This window comes from Penicillium cosmopolitanum, assembly GCF_028827165.1.
Source record: "Penicillium cosmopolitanum strain IBT 29677 chromosome Unknown utg000012l:1.0-3308103.0:1.0-3310761.0, whole genome shotgun sequence".
NCBI classification, from domain to species: Eukaryota; Fungi; Ascomycota; class Eurotiomycetes; order Eurotiales; family Aspergillaceae; genus Penicillium; species Penicillium cosmopolitanum.
This window is the reverse complement of record NW_026622682.1, coordinates 152,080-177,839: the sequence shown is the minus strand read 5'-3', so window position 1 is coordinate 177,839 and position 25,760 is coordinate 152,080. Positions and strand designations below refer to the sequence as shown.

The 25,760-nt window shown below is 48.7% G+C and overlaps 12 protein-coding genes across 12 annotated transcripts; 6 read left to right on the top strand and 6 right to left on the bottom strand.

Annotated features, from left to right (window-relative positions):
- Positions 1-4: 4 nt before the first annotated feature.
- On the top strand, positions 5-366 carry N7509_012823 (uncharacterized protein; the record flags this gene model as incomplete). Its single annotated transcript, XM_056637460.1, has 3 exons — positions 5-27; positions 105-176; positions 246-366. 3 exons carry the CDS (start codon positions 5-7, stop codon positions 364-366), a joined length of 216 nt encoding a protein of 71 aa, XP_056480967.1.
- A 268-nt stretch (positions 367-634) lies between these two features.
- N7509_012822 (SNG1 family protein) lies at positions 635-2,176 on the bottom strand (the record flags this gene model as incomplete). The annotated part of the gene is made up of 2 exons (XM_056637459.1): positions 635-786; positions 880-2,176. The coding sequence occupies 2 exons, from the start codon at positions 2,174-2,176 to the stop codon at positions 635-637; spliced, it is 1,449 nt and encodes a 482-aa protein (XP_056480966.1).
- A 1,345-nt stretch (positions 2,177-3,521) lies between these two features.
- Positions 3,522-4,451, top strand: N7509_012821 (DUF3176 domain-containing protein; the record flags this gene model as incomplete). The annotated part of the gene is made up of 1 exon (XM_056637458.1): positions 3,522-4,451. One exon carries the CDS (start codon positions 3,522-3,524, stop codon positions 4,449-4,451), a length of 930 nt encoding a protein of 309 aa, XP_056480965.1.
- Positions 4,452-6,277: 1,826 nt separating this feature from the next.
- Positions 6,278-6,676, bottom strand: N7509_012820 (uncharacterized protein; the record flags this gene model as incomplete). The annotated part of the gene is made up of 1 exon (XM_056637457.1): positions 6,278-6,676. One exon carries the CDS (start codon positions 6,674-6,676, stop codon positions 6,278-6,280), a length of 399 nt encoding a protein of 132 aa, XP_056480964.1.
- A 2,489-nt stretch (positions 6,677-9,165) lies between these two features.
- N7509_012819 (ankyrin repeat domain-containing protein) lies at positions 9,166-10,840 on the top strand (the record flags this gene model as incomplete). The annotated part of the gene is made up of 2 exons (XM_056637456.1): positions 9,166-9,848; positions 9,904-10,840. The coding sequence occupies 2 exons, from the start codon at positions 9,166-9,168 to the stop codon at positions 10,838-10,840; spliced, it is 1,620 nt and encodes a 539-aa protein (XP_056480963.1).
- Positions 10,841-11,378: 538 nt separating this feature from the next.
- On the bottom strand, positions 11,379-14,425 carry N7509_012818 (uncharacterized protein; the record flags this gene model as incomplete). The annotated part of the gene is made up of 3 exons (XM_056637455.1): positions 11,379-12,953; positions 13,017-13,750; positions 13,831-14,425. The coding sequence occupies 3 exons, from the start codon at positions 14,423-14,425 to the stop codon at positions 11,379-11,381; spliced, it is 2,904 nt and encodes a 967-aa protein (XP_056480962.1).
- Positions 14,426-15,406: 981 nt separating this feature from the next.
- Positions 15,407-15,793, top strand: N7509_012817 (uncharacterized protein; the record flags this gene model as incomplete). The annotated part of the gene is made up of 1 exon (XM_056637454.1): positions 15,407-15,793. The coding sequence occupies one exon, from the start codon at positions 15,407-15,409 to the stop codon at positions 15,791-15,793; it is 387 nt and encodes a 128-aa protein (XP_056480961.1).
- A 1,334-nt stretch (positions 15,794-17,127) lies between these two features.
- On the top strand, positions 17,128-19,074 carry N7509_012816 (uncharacterized protein; the record flags this gene model as incomplete). The annotated part of the gene is made up of 1 exon (XM_056637453.1): positions 17,128-19,074. The coding sequence occupies one exon, from the start codon at positions 17,128-17,130 to the stop codon at positions 19,072-19,074; it is 1,947 nt and encodes a 648-aa protein (XP_056480960.1).
- A 523-nt stretch (positions 19,075-19,597) lies between these two features.
- On the bottom strand, positions 19,598-21,008 carry N7509_012815 (putative ribosome associated DnaJ chaperone Zuotin; the record flags this gene model as incomplete). Its single annotated transcript, XM_056637452.1, has 2 exons — positions 19,598-20,782; positions 20,856-21,008. The coding sequence occupies 2 exons, from the start codon at positions 21,006-21,008 to the stop codon at positions 19,598-19,600; spliced, it is 1,338 nt and encodes a 445-aa protein (XP_056480959.1).
- Positions 21,009-21,243: 235 nt separating this feature from the next.
- Positions 21,244-21,814, top strand: N7509_012814 (LYR motif-containing protein; the record flags this gene model as incomplete). The annotated part of the gene is made up of 3 exons (XM_056637451.1): positions 21,244-21,316; positions 21,429-21,605; positions 21,714-21,814. 3 exons carry the CDS (start codon positions 21,244-21,246, stop codon positions 21,812-21,814), a joined length of 351 nt encoding a protein of 116 aa, XP_056480958.1.
- A 434-nt stretch (positions 21,815-22,248) lies between these two features.
- On the bottom strand, positions 22,249-23,487 carry slt11 (Pre-mRNA-splicing factor ECM2; the record flags this gene model as incomplete). Its single annotated transcript, XM_056637450.1, has 2 exons — positions 22,249-23,295; positions 23,350-23,487. 2 exons carry the CDS (start codon positions 23,485-23,487, stop codon positions 22,249-22,251), a joined length of 1,185 nt encoding a protein of 394 aa, XP_056480957.1.
- A 425-nt stretch (positions 23,488-23,912) lies between these two features.
- N7509_012812 (uncharacterized protein) lies at positions 23,913-24,704 on the bottom strand (the record flags this gene model as incomplete). Its single annotated transcript, XM_056637449.1, has 1 exon — positions 23,913-24,704. The coding sequence occupies one exon, from the start codon at positions 24,702-24,704 to the stop codon at positions 23,913-23,915; it is 792 nt and encodes a 263-aa protein (XP_056480956.1).
- Between the last annotated feature and the right edge of the window lie 1,056 nt (positions 24,705-25,760).

Sequence of the window (25,760 nt, the reverse complement as noted above, 5' to 3'; positions counted from 1 at the left end):
TGCCATGCCCGGCCAGGGCCAGCCGGAGTGAGTTTTATTCAGCAGTGATCTAATACGAGGGGTCTATTATGCATTCAGTAAAGGCTAGAGCTAACATACCACAGAGAAGAGGGCCCCAGCCAGGCTCATCATTGCTCCCATCAGCATAAGCTGATGGATGTTGAGCCGCAGATCAAGTAAGTTCACCGACATACTACTAGTAGTACGTTACCAGTATAATATCTGGAGCCTGCTAACACTCCTAGGACCATGCATGCCTCCTGTGTGCACGGAGATACGCAACCGCGTCACAGTCAGAACCAGAGCCAAGGTCAGAGTCCCAGTCACTTCGAGATGGAGGGCGACCTGATTGATCTGGATGATTAAAAGAGCAAGCAAGGCAAGCTCAGTTTAAAGTCGATTTACTTTAGTTCCCGGTAGTTATTCAACCAATACGATCTTTATATTAAATATCAACAAACTTGAACTTAGACTGTCTATTAGGCATCCCGACAGCGTTCAGTCTCATTAGAAATTACTCGCAGGTACTAAGCAGTACTTGCAGTACTACCAGTGCCTACTACCAGTATTATTAGGTATATCCGTTTCGACCGTGAGTATCATACCATCACTGCACACAGCCCACTCAGTGCACTCACGCATATCCCCGCTTCATCTTCCACCGCATAATGAAGGTCGCCACCGGGTAAAACGCCAACGACACGGCAACCCATATAAATAGCACCGCAAAGTCGAGTCCAATCCGCGAATGCGTGTCGAAAAGAATAGTCCGTAACGCTTCGACAACTATCAGGCGAAAAGTTAGCCACAATTCGCCACAATCTCACCATTGGCAGACAACAAATCGAATCAATCGCTCGCCGCTCGAGGAAAACTTACTCCGATGCAAAGGCCAAGCATACCCCCAAGCATAAAATCCCGGTGCCAAATCCAGCGCATAAAACCCCGTCGCAACATTCGTAATCACCCAAAAGATCAGGAACAGCGAGCTCCACGGAAACCCGAGTACCATGGCCATATTCTCGCACGGGAATCCCAACGCCGCCATCCCGACCCAATTGAGCATCCAGAATACCACGAATGAACCCTGGCCGTATGCGTTTGGATTGTTGGCGGATAATGTGTCCGGTGCGGTCTTGTTGCTGAAGGGGATTTGGAAGGCGAGTGAGACGAGGGAGTAGAAGAGGGATAGAAAGAAGTAGGCTGTTATGGCAGAGAGGATGCGCCAGGTTACCCAGTGGGGTACTTTGAGGATCGCGGTGGTGCTGGTCTCAGTGGAAGAAGACTCGGAGGACGAAGGAGAGGAGGTGGTGGGGGTTGGTTTCATGAACTGCGCGTGGATGCCCATGAGGAAGGGGAAGTTGAAGAAGGCGATTATTATTAGATAGATTAGTCCGATTGTGACGGCCGGTGCGGCTACGGCGGGGGTGAAGGGACGTAGATCGATATTTGTAAATCCAATCCCCGGATTGATGGCCTGTGGAGGTATCTGGGAGAGGTTCGTATTCGATATAGATCCCGATCTCGATGCAGAGGTCGAGGTGAGCTCACGGACCCACTGAGGGCCAAATTCCATAAGTATAGTGCTCTGGAAAACTGCGAGACCGGGCATAATATAGGTGAAGTATGCATTTTCATCTCGTGCGGAGATGATCACCGATTCGATCGCCCCAGTCGGGTCATATGTGCTGTTTCGCTCGGTGACTGCGGCGCGGAGCAAGGAGGTCGCATTGGGATTGATGATGACAGCTGCGTAGGCCTTTTCGTCGTAGACAGCTTGACGGACAGCCCAGGGATCGTGGTTGAAGTCAGCAGGCGACTTGATCTCATAACCTAAGTGCAGCCCTGTCGAGTGGATGATGCTCTTCGTGGCATTGGTGACGGCCGGTCCAACGATGGGATTTTCGGTGCGATAGGGATCGACAGTGCCGTCAAAATCTACCACATAGACTTTGAGAGCCGGATAATTTGCCTCTGTGCGATACTGCGAGCCCCAGAATAGGGAGAGCACGCCAAATATGAAGACGCAAAGGATGAAGACGGTACGCGTCCATTGGTAGAAGACGCGCCGGCGCACTTCGGTTAGAGCCGGGTCAAAGAAATCCCACCGGCGTGGGTTCATCCATCTCTGGTTTTTCCATCTTGTTTCACGGGGTGGTGAGTCTGTAAATTTCATTTGTATTGAAGGTTAAGTTTTCAAGTAGGACGAGTGACACTGTATGACGCTTCCGGCGGGTAATCCCAAAACGGCGAATTCCAACTCCGAGCAAGGATATGGTGGCTGGTTGGCCGGATAGATCCCTGATTAGCCAGTAGGAAGCAGGTTACAGGCCACAGACTGAAATGAACATGGTTAAAATCATAATGTTCCTGTTTTGATGTGCACTGCTGTGGTGCATGTCAGAATTATACGGTAGTATAGGTACTCCCGTCCCGCCCCTTGAAAGGGGGTTTCTCTCAGGGCTGGCAGAAAATGAAACAAGGATAAGCAAACAATCTCCTAATTCATTCTCAGGGACGAATGAGACATACAGTGTGCATCAGTATCATGGTAAAAATTGGGATCTTAATCACAGTCATATTTGGATGTTTAATCGAGCTACTATGATATTAGTGATGCAGATCCGCGCAACCCAAATTTAATCTCCCGCCCCTATGGCCTAATGGTTAAGGCGCCCACCTTCTAACTAACTAACTAACTAACTAATACGACGATGAGTGGGCGATTGCAAGCTCGACCCTTGCCAGGGGCTATTCTCCCGTTATGACATTCTTTTTCTCTCTCTTTTTTTTGGATTTTCTTCCTTCAAAGAGGAGAAGGAACATCTCTGCGGTAATTCATCACTAAAATAATCTCTGTGAATGATAATTATCGGAAAATAACCGCTGTGCTGTTACTTTCTTGCATAACTTGTGCCACACATCCGGTTTGCTTCTCACACCTACACTCTCTGTTTCATGATATGTGGAAGTTAAACATGATCTATTCTTTTGCCGTTTGTTCAAAATCAATAATTTATTGATGTTTGGCGCTCTAGACACCTATACTAGTGAACAAATTTCCTTCTGCACACCAAAACAATGTCTTAAGCCTCGGCATCAACACGACAAACGCGTTTTAGACTTCACATCACAACCCCCACAAACCAAATGAAAGATCACTCAAAAACTTCCGGGAACTACTTCGACATATTGCACGCACTGAATGTATCGAAATAGAAATACTGAGGGCATCCAGCACATCAAGAACAAAACATACACCAGTGAGAATTGAGGCCCCCTGAGAATTTGAGAACGGCGGCTAACAACTCGCCCCTCTTTTCAGCTTTCTGCATCTCTACTGCTTGCCAATAATACCGACGCAATAATTGCTTTTTGATATGCAACCCAGTTCACTACACACCGCAACATCGATTGACCGGCTTGGCTGTTCGAAATGGCCACCATCCTGATCATGGGATTGTTTCTTCACACTGCACTCGCTGCCATCCCTATCGATCCAAACTTGACAAAGCGTCTCTATGGCAGAGCTTCCGCTATATTCGGCGCTGGCGAGCACTCAGAACGAGCCATCGGATGACTTGATCGATTCCAGCCACCAACCCACTGCATACTCAGCCTCGGCCGACCGGTCGGACTACAGTCGCACGCCCCAAGAAGAACCTGTATCCCACGCCATCGAAGTGGACGACACAGATAACCCTCATGATGAGACACATGCTGGAAAATGGAAAAACTATGATTGGAATGGCTCCTGGGTGTGGGAAGTTGGAGCGGCGGCGTTAAGCGTCGCTGGCTTCGCCCTTTTGGTCGGCTTCCTTGTGAAGATCAGCAACACGCCTTATGACTCCTGGCGTTATACTGCGTCGCCAAATACTGTGGTTTCTATCCTTTCAACCATCACCATATCAGCTCTACTGGTTCCTGTTTCGTCCTGCCTGGGTCAACTCAAATGGAATCAGTATATCACCCCAAGTTCGGCTCCACTTTATCACATACAAGCTATCGACCAGGCTAGTCGTGGGCCTTGGGGCGCTTTAGATGTGCTTTGGAGAGGCATAAAGGATCTGAAAATGAATGTCTTGATACTTGCGGGAGCATTCATCACAATCCTGGCCCTAGCTGTGGATCCATTTGCGCAGCAAATTTTGACATTCTCTTTACGAACCGTTCGCGATGGAGATGGGACAGCATGGATTCAAACTTCCGGTAGCTATATTATGCCAGATGACGAGATGTACCTCGGCAATTCTTCCGCGTACACCAGCGGGAACTATCTCTCGTCATCCCTATTGTCTTCAATCTTGAGCGGGCTAGCAGACGACTACCTCTCTCAAACCACACTGCAGCTCGGGCAATTGTACTTATCCAAGCTTTGTCACATTAGGGGTCTGCAGCCATTGCGAGGATGTCACCGACCGAACGATCCAAAGTTGCCAAGCGCATACTAGGTCCTACACACATCCTAGCAAGAGTCCCCTCAATGACTGCACATACATATCCCCGAATGGTTTTTCGACCCGGCTGCATTCCAGCCACAACCAGTGGGAGAATTCTCCGGATACGATATATTCGGGGGATCCTGAGTGGGATCCGAAGATGATAGAGATCCGCCGGATCTCGTAGTCAGCTATGTTGCAGACTTATGGGCCATTCAGCTGCTGACGACCGAAACAATATTTGGCATACAAAGTCCTATTGTATCCTTTGCTGCGGCAAACCAATACCAAGAGATCCTTTATCTTCTAGCCAACCAGACAAAACCTCCCCCAAAACCATCTTTCACGGAATGCGCTGTCTATTTCTGTGAAAAAGAGTTTTCGTCCAGCACATACTCTGCCACAGATGTGTCTGGGGATTTCCTCAACATAGCTCGGACACAACAGCTCATCATTAATTTCACTGACCTTCCGGAGCAAATATTGGATATAGATCTTTATCCTCCTGCTCATCACCTTTTGCTTGCAGACCTAACACTATACCTGATTGAACCAAACGTTTGTTTACCTCTCAGGCATACTCTGTCCAATATATTCAATTCCACACCATCTGATTCTGGACAGGACAGCCCTCAGCCAGGCTCTCTGAGTTTGACAGCTCTTTTACGCAATGGCGATCTCGACGCGCTACTCCAGGGCGTATCCACTAGTCTCACCAACAATTTACGGGCTAATCCGGGACTTGCAAACAAAGTTTATGGGTCGCCTTATCAAATTGAGGCCTATATCCATGTTCGTTGGCCCTGGATAATTTTCCCAGCTTGCGTCGTCCTGGACTCGGTCATTTTACTTTTATCTTCTGCTATAGTGAATAAGCGACAGGATAATATGCTGTGGAAATCCTCAGTGCTACCTTTACTTATGAGTGGCCTTGAACTTGCCCCTGGACATAAGATATGGAATCTGCGGAGCATGGACGAGATGCAACGGATCTCCGAAAATATCCATGCAACAATGCACCGGGAGGAAGGCCGCCCTGTATTTACTGAGGGGTAAATCCAAATTCATTGTTTCAAAGCTTCAGGAGGGCACATGTGCACAAATCATTTCAAATATCCCAGTTTGGAATATCTCCTCAAGGGGCCTGGTCATCTTCGCCTCATTTTCGCCACCTTTCTAAAGAAGTCAAGTCGATCTAGCTGCAGCTGGTCCATATATTCCACTACAGAGCTGCTTATAATCATATGAAATCACTCCGAGTCCGAGAAACAAATATGTGAAGCGAACCACCCACTTCCAGGGTCTTGAAATCTGCATTACAACCTCTCTGCAGTATACTCCGTCCGACGGAATCCGCCCCCGCCGGGCTGATCCTTGCCATATGAAGCTTGAAGGAATAAACCGATCGGGGAACTCCTTCAATGCACTCGCCGTTTACAAGGGATCCTAGTGGGTAGACTTGTCACTCTCCTTTGACGGGGCGAATTGGTTGAAACAGGGCGAAACGCAATCTACAGCAAATTACAGGGCCAGATCGGTGATCATCAATCACCGATCAGCAATCTATAATACGAATTGTCTAGACGGGCTACATGTGGGTCTCATAATTTTAATCATAATCATTTCATATTGATCTTCATATTGATCTTCATATTCATATCCTCTAGGGTATCATTATCTATTGCAGTAGTGCAAATCGAATCCAGTTCGTTCGCGTATTCTATGTATTGACAAAACCAAGTTAAATGAAAGTAACTCGAGAACTTCAAATTCAACGACCGAAAACGCCTTTCCTCCAGTGCCAGCCTGGATTTCCTTCCAAGTTTATCCCAGTCTGCTTATTCAAGATTTCGCTTGATTCTCAGCTCTCGGCCCTCGTCGCAGGTCACTTGGTACGACCCAATGCGTCGGGTTGTGGCCTGGCAGGACTCAGCGCCCGCCGACAGATCGACGATTACGCCAGAGGTCTCGCTCTTTTCGCACATGGTGTTCTCGAAGAATTCCACCTGGCAGCCCGGGGCGATTGTGTTCAAGCGGTATGCGGATGCCATGGTGTTCAGGTCGGCGCGGCAGCCGGTGCTACCCATGCCGGAGTGAATGTCGTTGCTGACCTCGCCGTCGCATTGTGTGCTGGGGTACAGGTCGAAGGACCACTGGATGCCGCGCTTCATGAAGGGGAAGGCGATGGCCATGTTGACCAGGAAAAGGGTGGTGAGGAGGCGGATAGCGAAAGACATTTTGTAGAGGTGCGAGTAGAACGAGGGTAGTATTTGCAGCGAATGCAGTGAGTGTGCAACGAAAGATACCTCACGATCTGAATACAAGTTAGCACCGAAGAAATGCTTGAATTTGGCATGGGCGGGTGGGTACATACCGTGCTGGTGCACTGGAGTGTCAAAGAGTGAACTGGTTGAGGATGGTTGAAGGAATCAATCTGGCGATTCAGGGTCTTAAGGATAATTCAAGATAATTCAAGATAAGTGGATTCACCCGGCGGATGACGGGCGAAAGTCTCCATTTTAATAACATTGGCTTGTCAATCCCTAACAGTGTGAAAAAGCCCCCGCCACCCGTTTGTTTCAGCGCTGATCAGTTCCTGCACTCCACGGCGACGTATACTCCGGCGCCACAGCGCTTGGACGCACATACCAAGTAGGTATCCGGACTCCGTAACCACGAGACTTTTGATGAAAATAATTCTCATATTTACTTCGGAGTAGGTATTGTAGTATTTTCTTAATTTCTCCCCCTTTCTTTTCCAATCATTAGATCGAAAAACGGAGTCCGCCGCGATGGCCTCATTCCGGCGGGCGCAGATCTTCCTCGCAGATGGAAAGATGTGGGGACTCTTACGTCGCCAGGGACGCGTAATTCCAGAGACACATGTACCCCTCGAGCCTGCACACTGGTTCAGGGTCCAAGTCGTATCTATTATTATTACACCTACGATGGTGTCTAGGATTCGAGTATAGTATTCGTATACTCGTACTCCGTACTTCTTATGGAATGCAAGAGGCAAATCCTGATGCTAAGAATTTTAGTTTCTGCTTGTCTAAGAGTTGTTTAAAGTGGCTGCTGACTGTACAGAGTACATAGGGAGCATTACTATTTTCATCCACTTCGCCACTGATTTTGCAGTACCTGCATATCTCAGCTGGTCGGCCTCTTCGATCTCAGGTTCAGTTGTCTCGGTCGATTAGTCGCCTGGCCGCCTGGTCGGCTATGTCTTTACTCATATGCTCACCTGCTGGGTGACCACATCGTCATGGCAAGGAATTTCCGCAGCGCATTCCTATCTATAGAACAAATTCGTGTCTCGTGTGCGCAATGTACAATGTACAATGTAGAGTGCAGAGTGTAGAATGTGCGCTCAACCACGCTAGCAACCACACGATTTCTTCTGCGGATCCAAGTATTCTGCCCTACAAGCCATGGGAATATTCGACGATCGTCGCAGAAAAGTTCTGCGCCGGTGACGATCGATTCGGGTTCCGCCGGTCTTTAACAAGTACTCGCACTCCGTACTGCTTTGGGGGCATAAGCCCCCCTGGTTTCATAAAACCTGTGGTTCTTTTGCGAAACACCTCCTGCAGATTCGTCATCCTGGGGTAAATTTCCATTTGATCATTAGCGACTCAACTCACCATCACCTTAGCCGTCACTTAGAGAATATTGAAATGTGGGATGCGGGACCAGTCTCGTTCTGCTCGGCTTCCCGGGTCCACTCGGCTGTCTCCCCACTGGAGACTCGCCAAGATCCAACATTTTTGACGGGGTTGGGGCGCCAGCCTCCAATACGTCATTCTGTGCAGCAAATGGCAATATCAGTGTGCAGATGGTGAAATCACACCAGCCTTCACCCCCTCATTAAGAGTCATTGAGAGGGGTTGGTGATTTATTTTATCCGGTCGCATACGGTCGCATTTGTACGGAGATGCAGAGGATAGATTAGATGCACCTTAGGTGCTATGTCCTTGTACAGCCACTCTTTTGTTATGTGTACGAGTATGCATCGCTCTCCCGCTGGTCAATCTGAGCAGATGTGGATGTTTTTTCCAGAACAGTCCGGCTTTTCTACCGACGCTCCACTGCTCCACGGCTGATCTCTCGCTTAGCAGACATGACCTCATGCCACGAGAACCAGGGAACGTCTTGATATAAGTGCTCCATAATACTCCATAGCTCTGTACTCCGCTGGCAAAGGTGTATGTACGGGGTACTCCGTACTAGTTAGTTTGTTTACTACCTCCAACCCTACCCACGACTTAAGACATCCCAATTGAAAGACAAAAGCACCAACCTCAGTCGCCTGCAAGAGTCAGGGATATTATCACCAATCTTAAACCTTCCAAGCCTGCACCATACAGAGTAGAGATAATTGAATTCGGTTTTATTTCAGGGGTTTCCTATGGAGATGGCCTGCAACATCCAAAATGTCCTCCCTTGACGAGTCATGTCCCTCAATCGACAGATCATTTTGCGCCCAACCTCTTAGCGCAGCCGACCTCCCTCCGCCTTCGGCCAAACAAACCCACAACCACACGATCCAAGGGAGAAACCCCAGGCCCAAGCCCCGTATAGAGTTACGGGAGGGAAGACGAAGCGCCGCGCCAAAACGGTCGACAACTATGAGTAGCAAATAGTATGGAACTCTTCTGGTCCGTCCGAAGATGGCGGTGCGATGCGATACGATGGAATACTCAGGCTGACCTGACAGGAGCAGATAATGGCTCCCCCTCATCTGCCCAACGAGATCATATTGATGATCGCGCAGTATCTCACGCCTCGCGGTGTTGCGAATCTGATGCTCGGTAATTGGGAATTGTATCATCTTCTCCGGGGTGGCGTTATATTTGATCGGACGCTGGGCTCTTCGAGGAACGGGGCTATCCTATGGGCGTGTCAACATGACCGCAAAGATGTTGTTCTTGCGATGCTGCACCGACAGGGCGAATTCGGATATCGGGACTGGCAAGGATTCGACATTGTCAGTGAGACACCGAGTTCCGAGTTGCACTTACCGTTGAGGTTTGCGGCTTTCTATGGACATGTGGAAATCATAAAGATCTTGCTCGATTGGAATATCAACACCATCCGGGAAGATCTGCGTGCCCTGCCCGCCGCAGTAAGTGGTCAGCATTTGGATGCCGTCAAGGTTCTCCTCGAATATTCGGCAAAGGTGCCGGGTGATAGTCCCGAAACATCTCCCTTTGAAGATGATTACATACTAGAAGAGAGTCCTCCGGTCTCAGAGGCTTCTTTCACCCCGGCCCACCGCCACCGAAGGTTCCTGAACCAGGCGTTCGTTGACGCTATCAGACATGGGCATGATGAGATCGTAGAGGTCCTGGTGGCCGACGGTCGCGCTCAGATCAGCCTCACAGAGGCTGCACGTCTTGGGAATGAACGGTTCATGAAGCTTAGCTGTGCTAGCAAGCCCCCCTAATACTCTAGGTGAGGGCAGAATGTCACCGTTGGGGGTGGCTGCAGAGGCAGGGCACGAAGGTGCGTTGCAGATTCTCTTTGAGGCGGGCTGGGACGTGAATCTTCGTGATGGAAATGGCAGAACACCACTTTTCATCGCTGCTGCTTCTGGCCAGGAGGCGATTGCGAGGATGTTGCTTGGGAGGAAAGATATCAATGCCGATCTCGCAAACAACCAAGGACACACGCCACTTCTTGAAGCCTCACGGAAGGGGCATGTGGCCATCATCGAGCAGCTTTTGGCAGCTGAGAACGTGAATGTGAACCCAAGCACTTCATCCGGCCAATCGGCATTGTCATTTGTGGCTAGTCAGGGCATCGAAAACGCAGTGCGTTTGTTTCTTTCTGCGGGTGCCCATCCTGATACCCGCGACCATATTGGACGCAGCCCATTATCTCTCGCCGCCGGGGCTGGATTCCCGGCCATTGTAGAGCTGTTGCTTGCAGTGGATGGCGTGGATCCAGATTCAAAATGTAAACAAAGCCAGACGCCGCTTGCATACTCCGTCCTTTCGGGTCGCTTCCCAGGAAGAGTCAACGGCGAAAAGACCAACACCACGGCCGACCGAGATGAGCAGCAGATGTTGGATATTCTTCGGGGGTCGATAGAGGAACGCATGGCTTGTTTGGGGGTTGAAGAGGAGGCCCTGGGAAATGGTGTTGCGCTGTCAATCATGAACCTGCTGCTCGAGGATAACCGGGTTGATCCTAATTCGCGAGATGCCAAAGGCAGGTCAGTATTATGTTTAGCAATATTGAGGGGTGAGCTTGCAGCAGTGCGACTTCTCGTGTCTTCGAAGAAGATCGATTTGAAGAGCAAGATTTACCGAAATCTGACACCAGTTGACTTGGTCAAAGAGAAGTATAGGAGGAAGCGCTTCAGTGAGTCGCGGTTTACCAGTGACAAGAGCACTTGAATTTTCTGATGGGCTTATATTCCGGATCGTGTTCACAATTAGAACTTACTCAAACAAAAAATAATCATTATTCAAAGACACCCATCAAATTATAGACTCCCTACTTAGATATGCAGAAAGATAGAGGCAAGGGTAACTTTTCCCGTGCAATAGGAAGAGCGAAAAGACCCGATCCGCCAATCAAATACCAGCGTGGCTTTCTCGCTGTATTTTGAAAATATTCCAACGGAGCGCTAGAAAAGTCTCTTCTTTTCTATCTGAATATTTCAAATCCATATTGCACACACTGTGGAGTTAAGAATTCAAAACGGTATAATTTCCACAGACGCATAACTATTAGGCTGATGTAGAAATTGTGATTGGCCCGGCCGTGACCAAATATCACTTACGCCATCTAAGTTGATTACAGAACTGCGCTCCTATCATGGGTGCAAGTAGGGCTTCTCATGTTGAATACATTTTCTCGAACATTAAATAATAGCCATTGAACAATCTGCATCCCGAATAACCCCATTAGTTCTTCAACAGATCGGAATGTTCAACTATAGTACAAATAGGGATGCTCTTTGGCGAACTGGGACTCGCTATATTTGTAGCGAACAATTCCGAGAAGTTTGGAGTTGGCTCCATAGTAGGTGTCCCAGTCACGACCACTTTCGACAGTCTTTTGATGCTGCCATGATTTGAGCTGCGAGTTTGTACACCACCGAATCTCTTTAAAAGGCAGACTTTGAGCGTTAGAATCAAGCACCACACATTTCTGAAAGCAACCGCTATAGCTAAAGCAACGAAGCCAAGCATTATCCAAGTTCTGTAAACAGGGGTCTGTAATCGTATCATCCCCATCGGAAAGTGATACCAAGCTCTTGGCCTGGGGGAGGAAGCTTGGTGGGTCGGGAACACAATACCCAGATTTTATCAGCCCAGGAGTTGACCTCGATGATCGCCACTTCTGAAGTTTCACTCCAGTGTACCGACAATGATAGTCAATTGGGCACGAAGTTCCTTCGTACCCAGTTATCTCGCTACAGTAGCTAACGCATTGCTTTTGATGTTTGCTTCGGGACCCATGATAAACCGGTACGTCTTCGCACAGCATACTACCACTGCCGCATTCACAAGGCTTCTCGCAGGGGTTTCCTTCCAGTCCTTCTAATGGACGTTCGTAGCCATCAAGAATATCATTGAGGGGATCATCGAGATGATTCTGCTCGGATGTGCCTTCCTCTTCTTTTGCTTGATACAACAGTTGGTTGTTCTTAGCGGCTTTAACCTCGTATATCGTCGGGTAATGGCTTGAAGATGTGGAGTTGGTCATTCTTTTAACAACGCAGAGAGTGTCATTGTGCCACGCTGCTTCAGCAGCATAGCTCCAAAGATTCGTAAGATTGTACCAGGTATTAGGCGTGAAAAAGATCCTACAATCGGCAGCTTCGAAGCGGAATTGCAAGGGGGTATTTGAAGAATCGTTGCGGCGGATCTGATCTCGAAGGTTGACGCTTGCTCGTGAGATAAAGAACCCAAGTGTACGGCCAAGAGGAAGAGCACCTGTAGTGTTCTCGATTGAACGTGCGGCGATAAGATCGTTATCCAGTCTCCGAAGGTCGTAGAACGCGGAGCCGCGAGTTCCACTAGGAGCTTGCATCAATGTATAATCAGGCCTACCACCCACCACAACGGTTCGCACTCCAGCTTCATAGTGCATTAACTCCATGAATAATGCACATGCCGAAGAGCAAAGGCCATCACTGAGAACTATAATGTCCTCAGAATTATACGGCTGGCCCCGGGATCCATCAACATTGTCGATACGGATGTTGGCTGCTTCTTCTGTGAACGTGATGTCTGAAATATTGTACCGCTCCACTTTGGTATAATTGTCGCCCGCATAAGTGTGAGGAGAGTGGAAGTATTCATCCCATCTTGCAAAGTCTAGTCCCGTATCCGCATTCAGCTTTGTGGATATGACCCATTCATTGGTGTAGTAATGGTCGTAGCCGCGCAGGTTTCGATTGAGCCCACTCCAGTAAGAAGTCAACGTATTCCCTAGGTCATCTGCCATTGGGTGTGCGCGCCTGCGACTTCCTGTAAATGGATCAATAGAAGGAAAAAACTTTAAATATTAGTTAGAATCGAAGTTACAATATCAGGACAAAGCAGAGAAGAAAAGACTCACAAGTTTGAAAACTTCAATTGCCAAAAATGGTTGTCCTCCCTTATTTTGCTGCACATCAAGAACAACCTTCTTCAGACCAGCATCTTTACTGTGCTGAAGGAAAGCCTTAATTGTGTCAATAAATTCCTGGATCGTATCACCGTATGACGAAAAGCCAGGGATACTTAGAACGGCGATCGAGCATTCGTTCAGAAAGAAAGCCCGTGGCAATCCTTCCTCGTTCGAGAGACTAGGTGATATAGCTTCGGGAGTCGGATATGCTGCGTCCCACGTGGGCTTTGTAGATGGTTCTGGAGTTGGGGATACCATTGATTCCGACGAGGCCGCCGTCATTGGTGGAAAGTCGTCAGAGGTGTCTTGGAATGATGCTGGATAGAGGCCTAAGACAAAAAAGTTGTAGAAATCTCCACTTGTCTGTAAAGGCCCTGTGTTTGGGGGCCCTAGATATAGAGCTAACCAAGGATCTGGTCCTATTACAGTACCATCCTCAAGAGTGATGGTAATAGTTTCACCTGGGTATGAGGTCGCACCTCCAAAGAACACCTCCAATAACCCCTGGCTATCCAGTACACCGCTTCGCATCAGCATATTCCAATCTGCGTGTGGCTCAAGCTTGCTGAGGGAATTGAAAGAGGCGAATCTGGTGAGGTACTCGACTGCTTCTTCGCCGTTTATAGTCTTAATAGGCGAAGGTCTATGATTGAGATGCTCCCATCCACTGGCAGGTAACTCATCTGCAGTAAAATAGTTATGCATTAGAAAATGTGCCAAATTTTCCACTGCCCTGTACTCAAGCTGAGTACTGGTAACTTACTGGCTAGATATAATTTCGGCAACTCGATTCCATCTGAAGACAAAGAGACGATATCATAAGGAGCCCCATAGACAAATGTTGAGAGTATTCCTCCATTTATCTTCAGATGGTCGTCATGAGCAGCGTTTATCAGCCTAGATAGGGCCGTCTCGAAATCGTATTGGCTGTTGAAATTGCCCCCGTCGATGTCGCGCGTGATCTGTGCCAATCCAGCTACCAGATCTACTGCAGGCTGCATGTAGTCCGGAGGAGGACTTGCTAGATACGCAAGGGTGCTATGAAACTGGATCGTATCATTCATGTAACGTATGAGCTGACTCGCAACTTCTGGGTGAAAAGGCACGCTTCGTAAGCAATCGTACGCCTGGACCGCGTCGACGATGTTGTATTCTTGAATGGGATTTATATTAGTTGAAGATATCAAGGACCTAGGGATGCAAACAAACTGACGCTTATTTATAATACTCCCGCACAGAGTTGATATGGAAGTTGGAGCATCTGTCGTACTGGTAGGAGTTCCTGATGGCTGCGGTGATGCTACCACAAGAGCTGGCAGCAGGATAAGAAGAAGCCCGAAGGCTAAAGCTTCAAGCATTTCAGTGTTATCCTGAATAAAGTTTCAAGGTACTGGAATTATGAAAACACGGGGTATGGTAATCGAGGAGATTATTTCCAGAACATGCGTGGATCAATGCTTTTATAATAGAGATTCCCAGACTGTCCGAAGAAGCCTTCCCCTGGATTCTTCCAGAGCCTGGGTTTTTTTCCGGTTGGCTTAGCTACTAGCAAGTAGTACATCCTGGGGGGATGAGATCGCCTCACTGACCTGGACTAAAATTAGGGGGTGGAAATAAACCATAAAAATCAATAAGATGGGGCACTTGGTGCCTAGACAACACGATTGTGCCTCATACCAATTTCGCGGGGACTCCACATAGCATGCATATCTCTTAGGATGTTACACTTCAGATGAGGCTCAGCTTTCTCAGCTCTCCTTGGCAGGGCTTTGAAATGTACTACTTTGTATGCCGATCTTGCCCAGGTGGGTGATGTTTGCTATCGCCCCCTCGACGCCAAGATAACCATACGATGCTGGGACTCACTGGGCATCCTTCCTACAACCCTCCCATTCCCTTCCGCTGCCTGCTCTTTTCCACCTCGTTGGATGTTATACGAAATAAATCCTATGCTTCACATCGCTCCAAGCAGTGACTATCGTAATGCTCCAGGGGTTTAAAATCAATGATACGCGCTGTGAAAGGGGAATACATACGGGCTGTCTAGCAAGTTCGTCATTGGTAGGAACAAAGTAGCGTATGTACTCCGCTCTCGGGTGTATTCCAATTTTCAGGGCGTTGCTGAGACCCTATCACCTCTCCTCTCCGTGCATACACGGAGTACGCCCAAGAGTGATCGACATGACGCATCATTTCACCTGGGCTAAAGAAGCAAATATGTTCCCTCTTCCCCCTTCCCCACTTGCAGAGCCACAATCCGCTGTCTCATACTCGGTTTTAGTATAAGCACTGCAAGCAATTCATTGCCGTGATACCTTTGACAGGACAAGACAATCATCATGGAGCCTCCCCCTGAGCTTTCCCGTGACGTCTACACGGTTGGCTGGGTTTGCGTTACTGAATCTGAGCTGCTGGCTGCTCGAGTTCTTCTTGACAAAAAACATACTCGTCCATCTGTCTCCACCGACGATATTTATCATGTTGGCCAAATGGGACTTCACAACGTTGTCATAGCACAACCGGTCTCCGTTGGCAAAGCTAGTGCTGCTGTCACTGCGGTGAACATGATTCGATCTTTCCAAAATATACGCTTCGTGCTGATGGTTGGAACGGGAGGCGGTGCTACTCATGCACCTCCCAGACCTGGCGAACTTCATCCACTCGATATCTTTTTGGGTGATGTCGTTGTCAGTACCTCGGGTCATGGTCATGGTGAGTGGGTATAGCCCTGCATGATTCAATAGCGGAGTTGATTCAACAAATTTTCTAAATTATTACTCATTAGGCGGGACTTTACAGTATGATATGGGCACACAGCACCCGGGTGGATACGAAATCAAATCACATCTTAACAAGCCTCTTGGCCTGCTTACGCAAGCTGCAAATTCGCTTCGAGTAGACCACGAACTTGGGGATGGGAATATGAAGCGCTACATATGCAAAGCGATGGAAAGCCTTCCGAGGTTTCAATTTCCGGGGAGAGATCTGGACCTCCTTTTCGAATCAAGATATTTGCACAAAGGCGAAAAGGGAAACTGCTTCGAATGTAACCCAGCAGGTCTAGTTAAGCGACTGAAACGTGATACCGTTCTGCCTTTGGTTCATTACGGGTTAATCGCAACAGCCGATACTCTAATGCGTGACGCAGAGTACCGAGATGCCATGAGAAAGTCTGACGGGGTACTTTGCTTTGAGATGGAGGCAGCTGGTCTGATGGATAGCATCCCTTGTATTATCATTCGAGGGATTTCAGATTACGCCGACAGCCACAAGAACTACCTGTGGCAGCCTTACGCTTCTTTGACCGCAGCGGCTTATGCGAAAGATCTTTTGGATTCCATTCCGGTTAAGGGAGTCGCAGAGGCTGAGAAAGCCAGCTTGATTCTAGAACGTATGTCAAATACTCGTTTAGCGCACCAGGAGGAAACTCGAAGGGTACAAAGTGCTTTGGGGGGCCATCGGCCTCGTCTGCTGGAACTTGAATATACTGACCAGGAGCATAGGGGTCAGCGGCGTAGGAGCAGATGTACAGGAGGTAAAGAGAGGAGTCACGGGGCTGCATACGAAATTTGACTCTAGTCAGCTCAATGATTTAATGAACTGGCTTGGGCCTCTTCAGTTCCTGTCTCAGCAAGAGATGATGTTAAAAAACCGTGCACCCACAGGAGAGTGGCTAGTAAAAACGGCAGCTTTCAAACGCTGGGTCAAGGGTACTAGCTGGCAGCTTCGGTGCCATGGCGAAGCAGGCATCGGTAAAGTGCGTCGTTCGTATGAAGCTTGATATACATTCCTCGTATCTTTGTTAATAATACTTCAGACTTTTCTATGCGCATTTGTCGTGGACTACCTTGCGAAAGTATGCCCAAGGGCCAATCAGTGGTCAAAGCAGCGACCGGTTATCTATCTCTATCTGAGCGACGAAAAAGAGGACCAGAAAGAGCAGAGCCCAGAGAATCTCCTGGGGAGTCTTATCAAACAATTGATTTTCTTCGAAAACGAGGATTATATACCGATTGAACTCAGAAAGCAGACTTTGAGGCAGCTTCCACGCCTATCTACAATGAAAAAAGCATTTGAAGAATTCCTGGAAAGACACGACAGAACATATCTCATCATTGACGGGCTCTCACATTGCCACACTGATGTCCAGAAATTCGTTGAAGAATATCTCCATGAGCTCATCAGAGAAGGAAAGCCACTATGCCTTCTAACTACATCTCATCATCATCGAAAAGTCCACAACATTATCACCTGCAACCGTTGTACGGCAAAGGATCTTGAGATCTATTTCAATTGCGGTTGCCAGGGCAAGAATTTTGATCTGTGTCAAGGATACAAAGACAATGGAGCCTCATGTCTAGATGATAGCCATATAGGCGATGAGAGGTATGACACAGTCCCCATATATGTGTTTCCTCGAGAGTTCGAGATTGCAAATTATTGTCGCCACAGACTAAGCTTGGCTTGTCGTGTCGACCGTAAAGAGGATTCGCGCAAATATGATGACCAATTTCATGAATCGGGCGTTATACGACATCTACGAAGAAATCCCGAATCACTGGACATTATCGCAAAGGAAATTGAATGTCGGGCGTGGGGAAATTTCCGCGTTGCGGAAGCATGGCTTGACGCCTTGATGGAAGTGATAACCGATCTGGAGCACATTGATGACTTATTGGAGGAGATGGCGTATGTTCCTCGGAAGAACCTCAACAATTACTTCAAGAAGCGTGTTGAGAACATGAAGCATTACAAGTTGCAAGATGAAAGCTCGCTGACTTTCAGGGTCATTTCACTGATTATGACCACCCTTCAGCCGATAAACATCATAGCCCTGCAACATGCACTTGCCCTTGAGAGTGACGCAGCTCGCATTGAAGATAGGAAATTGATCCCTCGAGAAAATATTCTCAGGGCCGCAAACGGCATGTTGAAAATCGACAAGGCTCAGGATAAGAAGTCATTCGTACGATTGATCCACGACTCTATGAGAGTGATTGAAGTCCCCGACCTGGATCCATCCTTCAAATATCCGCATACTAGGATGGCAAATCTTTGCCTGAAATATCTTGAACATGGAGACTACTCAGAACATTCCAATGACAATGCTAAATTTCCGTTCTCGGCATACGCTTTAGAGCATTGGGCAGATCATGTTCGGTTGGCCTGTTCCAGAGAAGATGATTCCATTACCAAGAGAATAGGAATCTTTTTGGCAAAACCTGGGAGAGTTCGCCAAATAGCACAAAGGACAAAGGAGTTGAAATCGAGAGAAGTCGATTCAAATGAGCTCTCCAAGTGGCTTTCCAACGTTACAAATCCCATTCATATTTGCGCTTGGTATGACTTGTCAGGTATGATCAAAAGGTTTGATGATGATGGGCGCAAACTCGATGTCCCGCTCGACCATGAAGGAAAGCGAACTCCTCTCCAATACGCATGTGTAAATTCTTGCTTGGAGACTGTGGAGACATTGTTGGACTTGAAAGTTCTGAAAAGTAACGAGGAGGCTCATAAGGCGATCTGGGTTGCGATCAACGGATACGGTTTATCTGACCCCAAACGCTGCTCGGAAGAAGAAGAAATGTGCCGAGTGAGAATAGTGGAGATGATTTTGAAGGATCGAGACCTCTCTTTCGATAGTGCTATATTCAACCAAGGTAGAACAGTTCTCATGCACACGGTAATGTTTGGTTTTCTCCAATTTGCAAGTCTGCTGTTGAATCCTGAGGCAAAGGTAGTACTCGACATGAACGTCCAAGATGAGAAAGGACGAACTGCATTATGGCATGCTGCTGAGAACCCCGGACTACCATTCGAGCCATACGCCCAACAATATAAAAGCCTGATCTGGCTGATGCTAGAATATGCCGGAACGGAGGTCGTGTATCTTTCTACAGGGCTCGCTGCTTTGGAAAATCCAGAAAAACACAAAAACACGACATTCATGGAAATTTTCAAAAATTTCCAGTTGAGGGCGAGACGGAAAAGAACATCGAGCTGGTGAATCTATTGGATCGATGTGATGTTGATTCAAGTTTGAGAGCATGACTACTAAAAGAACTCATATTCGAGCCTCACCCAGACCCGAGTATAGAGTAGCTTCGTTATATTATTTGCTTGAAGGCTTGCTATATACTTGTGCTTTAACCAAACAACATATGCACCCAGACTACGTTAGATTCTTCATTTCCAATATCGTTTTTCAAAATTCTAATACAATTTATCAGCATTGATCATACCCTCTATGAGTTCGCCAGCAACGACAAATCTAAATGCTCTGTCGGTTGGGAAATGCCGGCATCATTCATTTTCATACATAACAGTGAGACATGGGGTTGAGCTGTTGAGCTCCGCTTCAAGTTGAATACTACTAGTAGAGTACTACGAAGGACTTGGAATAATGAAGAGGAAGTGTAAGTATAAAGAATAAACATCAATGATCTTCTCTATATGGCATAAAAATATTCATAGTCGTCAACCGGCCCGGAACTGCGCTGAATCCAGGACCGTCTTTTTTAAGCTCTAATCTAAGCGAAAGCCTTAAGCTCGCCCTCCTTAACCTTACCAGCACCAACAAGACGCGAGCCCTCAGCAGACCAGGCAGACTTGACAGCAGCACCGTCCTTGCCAGCAATGGTCAGCTTCTCGGCCAGAACAGCGAGCTCATCGACGTCGATCTTGCCCATAATCAGCTCGACGTCACCCAGAACGGAGTCGACCTGGGAAGCGCTGGCCTCGCCGTCAGCGAAGTAGTTAACATCCTTGACGGAGCCCTTGAGCACACGCTTGTTCTTCTTGGCGGCGTTCTTAGCGGCCTCCTTGGCCTTCTTGTTCTTCTCGCGGTCAGCCTTGGCAGACTCCTCAGCGGCCTTCTTGGACTCCTCTGCCTCAACGCGGGCACGCTCCTTCTCCTCGGCGACGCGCTTGATCTCGTCTTCCTTGGCCTTGCGCTTGGCGTCCTTGCCGGCACGGGCTTGTTGGCGGAACTTCTTGATACGCTCGTCACCGGCCATCACCTCGTCCAGCATCTCACGGAGACGGACATTGTCCTCTTGCTTGCGCTTGCGGCGGGCGTTGGCGTTCTTCTTCTCGGTGTGGCGCTTCTGGTCACGGCCCTCACCGTCATCGGGAATATCCTCGTCCAAGTACTCGAATGTACGCCAGCTGTCGAAGTTGTACCAGAAGTTGTAGAAGGACTCAACCTCCTCTTGGGTGCTGTCGTCATTACCAAGCTGGGGAACGGGCTGCTTGTTGGAGAAACGACCCTCGGCGTGGAAAACGGGAGCCCAGGCCTTGAAGTAGCCCTTGGCGAGCTGCTTCTTGGAGGGAGGGTCCATCTCGGCGGCCTCATCAACGGAGTCGAATTGGCGGCGGCGGACGGGGTCGAGCATCAGCTCGGTGGCCTTTTGGATGCACTTGAAGAAGTTGTCGTTCTCGTCACTCTTGCCAGAGGCGGCCTTCTTGTCGGGGTGGTGACGGAGGACCTTCTTGCGGTGAGCCTTCTTGATCTGCTCGGGGGTGGCGCGCCAGCGGTACTTGGTCAGACCGAGGACAGCGTAGTGATCCTGGCCCTTCCAGTCCTTGGCCTCACGGGTGAACATGGTGGGGTCTTCATCTTCGGAGATGTCCATGTTCTCCTCGTCTTCGGTCTTGGCGACGTTCTGCTTGGCCTGGATGCGCTCATCCTCGGAGAAGGTGCGGTTGTGGCGCTTCTATGAGGGTATTAGCAGATGTTATCATCATAATAGAAGAGATATATCAGTATAGGCATAGGCATATACATACACGGCGGGCGTGAGCGAGGAAGTGCGGGCCCACAGCCTCAATGTTGCGCTGAGTGGCAGCAGAGAGACCACCAACGGGCTTGAAGTCCTTCTCAGCGGACCAACCCGAAGGAAGGGCAGGGAGAGAAACGTTGACAACCTGAACGGGAGCCATTGTGAAGTAGAAAACGTGGATGGATGTTCAAGAGGAAGTCAAGTCAAGTTTTGGTGGGGAAAGGAAAAAAAGGAAGTTTTTCGGTTTTTTCTGCCACTCCTGCCCGCCCGGCACTTTCCCTTTCACTTCATCTACATTCATACTCTACTCCTACTCATTCATACTCATACTCATACTCATACTCATACTCATACTCATACTCATACTCAATTTATACACACTACTCTCACACACAATGGCTTCTCCCAGTCTCTCCGCGCTGAGCGCCTACCGCCAGATCATCCGGGCCACCCGCGTTGCTTTCCGAGGTACGCAGATTGAAGCCTCCGCTGAATCGGCGCAGCCAGTCTACACCTACACCTATATAAGATGCTTCCAATATTTGTATGAACCAATGCTAAGATGATTACCCCCTCACAGACGATCTCCCCGTCATGCTCGCCGCCCGCCAGGAAGCCCGCCGCAACTTCGACCAGAACCGCCGAGTCGGCATCGACAACGGCATGCAGATCAATCACGCCCTGGAGGTCGCAAATATCCTCCGACACAACCTGGTGCAGGGTGCACGGGAGGATGGCAATGAGGCTGCCAAGTGGGGTATGTATAACTGGCTCAAATGAATGCAATTTGGTCTATGCTGGGGTTACCTGGTAGATCGGATTGCATGATCTCGAAATGTTGACTAATGCGACTGGATTACTTTAGAACTTCGGATCCATGATGAGATTGAGCGAGGTGATAATGACTCGATCAAGATTGGTGGAAAGGATGTCAAGATCCACCAGGCTTGTTCGTCTTCGTCATGATCCGAGCTGGATCTTCACTACATCCATCCCATCCCATCCCATCCCATCGCATCACCATCGCATCTACAACTACATCGGCTTCTCTGCCGACTCGCATCTTTGCTCTGCTCTGCTCTACCTTACGGCTGGGTTCAAGCTGGCTCACACTGTGACTGTGTATTATAATATATACCCATCCCCATCTCACTTCTCTGTTCCGGCGTCTCGGGGTATTTTTGATTTGAATCTTCCCTTCCCTTCCTTTCCTTTCACATCTGCATAAAGAAATCCAACAACGCCCGCTTTGTACAAATCAATAGAACCGTGACAGAATAGATCCATATGCAACCGCCAATCCATGACTGCGAACCTGGGCACAAAAAAGAAAAAAGAAAAAGATATAATGTTTCAAGAAGATCGTAAAGTATTTTGTGTTTGGCTTCGGCGCTCGCCTCTCAATCGCCATTCAAACTGGCATACTGAACATCGCCCGAACCCGGTGGAGGTGCCACCACGTTACCCTGGGCTTTGCTCTGCTCAGCCGGCTCACCAGCAGCCGTCACGGCCTTCTTGCCAGCACCAGCAGTCTTGGGACCAGGTCCCGCGGCCTGTCTCCCCTCACGAGCATTCTTGATCCGTTCCTCGCGGTCCATATTATCAAGAGGCTTGGGCTTCCCCCAGCGAACCCGAAGCGGGCAGCCCTGGATAACAGCCTTGCCTTGACATTTGGCAGCCGCAGCCTCGGCGTCCGCGCGATTGACGTAGTTGATAAAAGCACAGTGTGATCGGTGCGAACAGACCAGCGAACGAAGCTGACCGAAATCTGTGAAAAAGAGACGCAGCGAGTGCTCGGGGAGATCGTCCTCTACTCCCGTCACGAAGAGTGAGGTCACGTTCTGATCGGCGGGAGGTCGAATGTCTTGCTCGGATGGTGGTAGCTGTGCCGTTCCTGGGAATGGTCGTCCACCTCGTCCACCACCTCCGCGTCCACCGCGTCCACCTGCGCCACCGCGACCCGGTAGGCGATTCCCACTGCGACTATCGCTTGTGCGGATCGGACCTGGTCCGTTGCCGTAGCGGCTGTGTGTTTGTGATTGTGTTTGCGATTGGGATGACTCGCCTTCCTCGACGGTCTCGGTGTCTGCGGAGGAGTCCTCGATACGGCGGGGTTTGCGGTAGTAAGGTTGACTGTTTGCTAAACGGCGGAGGAGCTCGCGCGCCTTGTCGTCGGTCTTTTCATATTCCTCGATGGCGCCGCGACCTTCTTCGATTTCCTTCTCGTGGTTCTGGGCGTAGAATTCGCGGTTGATGGAGCTTTCGGGGCCTGGGGCGACCATTTTCAGGGCGGCATCTCGGACGACGATGGGGAGGCCGAAGGATAGATCGAGCATGCAGCATTGGCAGCAGTTCTTGAGGCGGGCGCAGGTGAGGCAGATGTTGGTGCGCTTTTGGCGGGAGGTGCGGTCGGCTTTCCAGCGGAAGATGGTGAATGGACGAGTGCACTGGGAGTGTTAGTAGGGAGTTATATCATTATGGCTGGTGGGATATAGACTTACAATCTTGCATTCGGCGCCGTGGTCTTCCTTCAGCATCTGCACGTAGGGGTTTTCGGGCAGGCAGTTTTCGCAGACGGAAGGGAAGTCGGTGGATTCCCAGCCAGCGCGGTTGAGGTCATGCTTAATCTGAGGAGGCATGGCGGTGGTGAATGGGAGGAGGAGTGACAGTAGAAGTGTGAAGCAGAAGCAGGCTCAAGCCGTGTTGAACAGAGCAGCTTCAACTTTCTTTGCGGCTTGCAGGTGGATGACTAATGTGGCTGATCATCTGATGACTAATGACTAATGTGGCGAGTGTCCTGCCTTGTCTCGGAACATCCGAGCCGAGACCGAGAACACTATACAAAGAGTATACAATATATGGTATACAATATATGGTATATGGTATGCAGTATACTATATGCAGTGGAAGGAATAGTAGATTAGGGTAGATCAAAGTGCATTGTTATGCATATCAGAGTAAGGAAGAAGCAGTAATTCCCGTTGGCCTAACAACCTAAACTCTAGTATCTACGCCTCCTGGTCTGCACCTGACTAGTGTTTACTAGTAACTGGGGAGAATGCCCTTAGTAGATATCATTTTCATGCCCATGCTCATGCCCATGCTCATGCCCATCCTCATCCTCATCCTCATCATAGCCCTCTTCTTCACTTTCGTCTTGACTTCCACCTTCAACCTCTTCTCCTCTTAATAGGTCCAGTACTTCACCAATTCCCTCGAAAACACAACAACTCTCGGCAAGTTTCGCTAACTCTTCCAGCTTGGCAATAAGGGATTCAGATCCCATCGCCTCATTGCAAATATCTTCTTTTTCCTGAGCAGACATCTCAGAAACAATATCACACATGGCATTCTCAAGGCATGGGTCGGACTGGAACTGTTGCTGCACTTCATGACCGAGTGTATCATTGGAAGAAAGGCATATGGTCTTTCCAATCTTACGCAGAGTCTCGAGGCCACTCCGTCGATTGCGTGGATTCGGAAATTCGACACATCGTGCCGCGATGCTGCTGATTGTAGAGCTGATCTCCCCTGCCACGTCAAATGCAATGTCATACTGCCTAGAACCCTTCATTGATCGATATGTGACGTTGATTGTTTTCCAGATCGATTTGGAATGATAATCAAAGTCAATCACACGGTTTCGGCGCTCATCTTGCGCACTTTGGATTGCGTTGAGTACCATGGCGTTGACATCGGCGTGTTTCATAGAGGCCATCTGAAGAAGCTCAACCACACGGTCGGTTGTCAGAATTTTGAGTTGTTCTTGTGTTGGAATTGATATTTCGGTCAATTGGGTATGGTCATCCCCAGCAGTATTGGCACGGGCCCTTTTTGCAACTTGAGGGGAGGTCATTGTAGTTTGTTGTGGTGAGGAATTGAGGACTCTGATAAAGCCCAAAGTAGTGAGGTGAGGGGATCTTGCACACTAAGTCTGCGGTGGAAATAAAGACACGACTGTAGATATTCTAGTCGAAAGCTGAAATAGGTGAATGATTGTGTGACTTGGACCGGTCCCTGGGATATTCGAAGGTGTGGGGTGAGAGGAGAGCTTGTGCGATTGTTAGTGTTTGTTTGAGCCCGGGGCCCCACACTAGCTTCAGCACGCAACAGAGTTGGGAAGAGGGCTTTGTAGTCAACATAACTTCTTCAATTTATTGAGAAAAGCCCCAGGCTTTAATCTAAGGTACCAAAGGTCCGTTTTTATTTCGATGTATTCTTCTTTATTATCCCAAGTCATGTATTTCGGGTTGTTCTCAAGTGCCGAGTCAAAGCGCAGAGATCAATTCTACCTCCTGATGATGTACTAGTATGTACTATTAGTAGTTACTAGTATATACTAGTATAGAGACATCAGTCATTCCCACATCGATTACCTACAGAAACAAAGTAATAGTAATACTAGTAGTAGTAGTAGTAGTAGTAGAAGTAGTAGTAGTAGTAGTAGTAGTAGTAGTAATACCTAGTTCATGTGGATGACTAATGTGGCTGGTGGTGGATGACTAATGTGGCGGTGCCCTCGTGCCTTCGGAAGGAAGGAACGATCGAGTAGGGAGAGTACAGTACGACAGTAGAAAGTAGAAGGAAAAGAAGGAAAGAGCGATCCGGACATCATCAGGTGATCTTCAATCTCACCTTTCACCTTCACCTTCTGCCATCAACTTCCATCGTATCACCTCTTCTTCTCCTCTTCTCTCCGCACCTCCGCATCTCCGATATCCAAGGCATCCTCAATTCACCCGGGGGCATTGCCTCCTCTTATCAGTGAGCACCTCAGGTCACCCAGTCTCCTCGCCGGAAAGCCCCCCCCTCCGGCTGAGCCACCGCCCGGAAGTCTCAGTACCCGCTCTGCAGCCTCGACCGCGCTAGTCGCTCAGGGGTTCGTGATTGGCCCAAGTTTTCGAATTGCCAA